The sequence below is a fragment of the Zerene cesonia genome, unplaced genomic scaffold (assembly GCF_012273895.1).
Source record: "Zerene cesonia ecotype Mississippi unplaced genomic scaffold, Zerene_cesonia_1.1 Zces_u011, whole genome shotgun sequence".
Classification (NCBI taxonomy): Eukaryota; Metazoa; Arthropoda; class Insecta; order Lepidoptera; family Pieridae; genus Zerene; species Zerene cesonia.
The window spans coordinates 325,967-329,311 of NW_024045141.1; the positions used below are offsets into that span (position 1 = coordinate 325,967).

At 42.2% G+C, this 3,345-nt stretch overlaps 1 protein-coding gene across 2 annotated transcripts in view; it reads left to right on the forward strand.

Annotated features, from left to right (window-relative positions):
* The window catches only part of LOC119839274 (LIM domain-binding protein 2), a 53,090-nt gene that overhangs the window by 10,409 nt on the left and 39,336 nt on the right, over positions 1-3,345 (forward strand). For both annotated transcript variants that reach the window (XM_038365505.1, XM_038365506.1), the window contains exon 2: positions 165-550. In XM_038365505.1, coding sequence (XP_038221433.1) covers positions 165-550 — 386 coding nt within the window. The remainder of the gene's footprint in view (positions 1-164; positions 551-3,345) is intronic.

Below are 3,345 nucleotides of genomic sequence, written 5' to 3' on the forward strand. Positions count from 1 at the left end.
ATGAGCAGTGGAATACACACATAGTTCTAAGTACGGCGAAGATGCAGATACACATTAGCGCGCGCGCGCGCACACGCACACACACTCACACTCACACTAACAGTTCAAGTGCCAGCCGAAACTGTGCAGCCCCAGGGCCCCAAGTGACCAGCGCCTCTGTGCAGATGTCGGTGGGCCTACAGCGGCGCGTGCCCGCGCTGGACGAGGCGGGCGGCGGGGTCCCGGCCGCTTGGAAGTCGAGCGAGCCGCCGTTCCCCTCGTTCGCGCCCCCCGCGGGCTCCCCCGCGGGCCCCGCGTTCGCGGCGTCGCCCGCGCCGTCCACGCCCGGCCCGGGGCCCGGGTTCGCGGGCCCGTACGCGACGGCCGGCCCGTTCGGCAGCCCGTCCGCGCGGCCCGGCTCCGGCGGCGGGTTCCCGCCCGGCCCGCCGCCCAGCCAGGCGCACTTCGGGCCCGGGTTCGCGCCGCCCGGCTCGCCCTTCCACCCGCACCCGCCGCACCCCATGCCGCCGCATCCGCACATGATGGCGCCGCTACCGCCCCCTGTTGACAGGTCAGTTTTATTTTAGCGTTATGGCTAAGTGTGTTTGGGCGTAAAACGCATAACTCTATATACTATAACCTACTATAACCATGATCTAGTTCAAATTATCATATCCTGGAAAGATGCTTTTTTGTCATAGTCGGCAATGGAACAAATGGATTTCCGACTTTAGGAGTGGTTTGAAGAAAAATTTAATGAGAGGAATGATAGAAAGGACTGGGAAGAGTAAGAAAAAGGGAATTTTATGTATACAATGATACGAGCATATGTAGCTAATGTTACCGAAAGTAACTGAAAGATAGAAAAAAGAAAATACATATATTTATACAAGGTAAAGTTATGAAAAGAAATTAACTAAATTAACCTCTTATAAATAGGAGATCCACTCAGTGCATAAGAGTCTAAGCCCATTAAAGGAACTTACTCTCCACTGATTTTCAGTGGACACCACATTGACCCCCTGAAATGCTAAAGTGTATTATCTTATTAATGATAACTTATCACATGACATACGTACCTATCTTGTACAAAGTTCGGTAGTTTATGCTCTATAACAGTCCATCTGTTTTCGTTGTATGTTATTCAAAATGAATTGTATGTAAATTCATTAAACCCAGCATAGGAAATATAAGTTTAATCGCTAACAGTTTAGTAGTATGCTCGTTTCCTTTTACCGTGGTTGCCTGGCAGAGATCACATCTAAGTGATAAGGCCGCCAAACAAATTGTACACTTTATTATATAATACTCGGGTACCTCCAGAAGGAAAGCACCCGGTCTTTTGGAAGGCTTACGTGGGGACACAGGTCCGACACGCAGAGGCCCTTTAGAGAATTTAATGTGTTGTGGGACACCTATTATTATTATTTTTAAATTTCCTTCCACGTACAATCTTGTTGAAGAGTTAAATAAATAAATAAACAATATTTAATGTAAATGTAAAAGTCACTCGGTAATATATCTATTAACTCTAATAAGCCCCTAAACCACTGAAAGGGTTGGCCTGCCTTAAATTATTAGTATGGATTTCCCCGTGAAGCGGCCGCCACGCGATAACGTGAAATGCTCGAGCGCACCCGCGGATCACAGCTAGTCACACTATATATGACACAAATCCTATCCTACTAATATCATAAATGCGAAAGTTTGTAAGGATGTGTGTGTGTTTGTTGCTCTTTCGCGCAAAAACTACTGAACCGATTGCAATGATATTTGGTACGTAGACAGCTGGACAACTGGAATAACATATAGGCAACTTTTTATCCCGATATTCCTACGGAATATGGACGCGTAGGTCCAGGTGAAACCGCGGGGCGTAGCTAGTATTGTAAATGTGAAAGTTGGTATGTTTGGATTTGGTTGTTATGTCCGTCAATTACGCAGAAACTAATGAACGGATTTTGGTGAAATTTGGTATACAGACAGGGTATGAGCTGACTTGGGTGATAGGATACTTTTTATCCGGATTAAATGTTCCCATTTTCCGCCTATCTCCTGTGGGGGTGTAGTACTTCCGCGGTGCAAGCTTTTATTTTTTTTTATGTCAATCGACAATGGAGCTGGTGGGTCGCCCGATGGTAAGCGCTACCACCGCCCATGGACATTTAGAGAGGTATAAGGTCCATTGCAGACCTTACGCCTCTACAAATGGATTGCCGACTTTTAATTGGGAAGGGATTAAGAATGGATTGGCGAGAGGAGTAAAGGGAAGGGCTGGGAAGGGTAAGGAAAAGGGCCTCCGGCTGACCTAATTCGTGCCGAAGCGTGCTCGACTCCCGCATTAAAAAACGTTTTAAAAATTACCAACCATAATCACTTGTTCGCAGTCGATTAATAATATGACATACAGATACGCCAATAAAATTGTTAATTTTATTAAAATTATCGAATACAAGCTGCGCCCCGCGGGTTCATCCGCGCAAGTCCGTATCCCGTGGAAATATCGGGATAAAAAGTTGCCTATATGTTATTCCAGTTGTCCAGCTATCTACGTACCAAATATCATTGCAATCGGTTGCGTAGTTTTTGCATGAAAGAGTAACAAACATACACACATCCTCACAAACTTTCGCATTTATAATATTAGTAGGATAGATATACGAGTAAAATTGTTAATTTTATTAAAATTATCGAATATAGAATAAATAAAATATAGTTTAAAAAAACTAAAAAACACGCTTTTCAAGCACATCAAACTAAAAACTATAAAATAATTTTTAATATAAGCTGAAAACAATAATGAACGAAAAATACTAATATTGTTGTGAATAATTTTTAATATAAACTGAAAATAATAATGAATGAAAAATTCTAGTATTGTTGTGAAAAAAGCGTGGGGCGCTTTGTGCCATATTTTTCGTGTATTGAGCAATGGGATGATGGGATAAACTTATCAAGTTATTGAACTGTCCCCGATTCTTGATGAGTGTACGAAATTTGAATGAAATCTGCATGTTTAAAGTGAGAGAAAATCGAGCTTAAAGGTGTCAGTTACATATATATGTACATACATACATACAAACTAACAAACAAGTAAGAAAACATACAAGTGAAGTTAATAACAGCGTTTTAAAACTAATTCACAACTGCATAAAACGACATACTCGATTGGAGTTATATATCTATCATACAAATAATTTTTAATATATGCTGAAAACAATAATGAACGAAAACACCTTATTCACTCACTCACTTTAAACATGCAGATTTCATTCAAATTTCGTACATTCATCAAGAATCGGGGACAGTTCAATAACTTGATAAGTTTATCCCATCATCCCATTGCTCAATACACGAAAAATATGG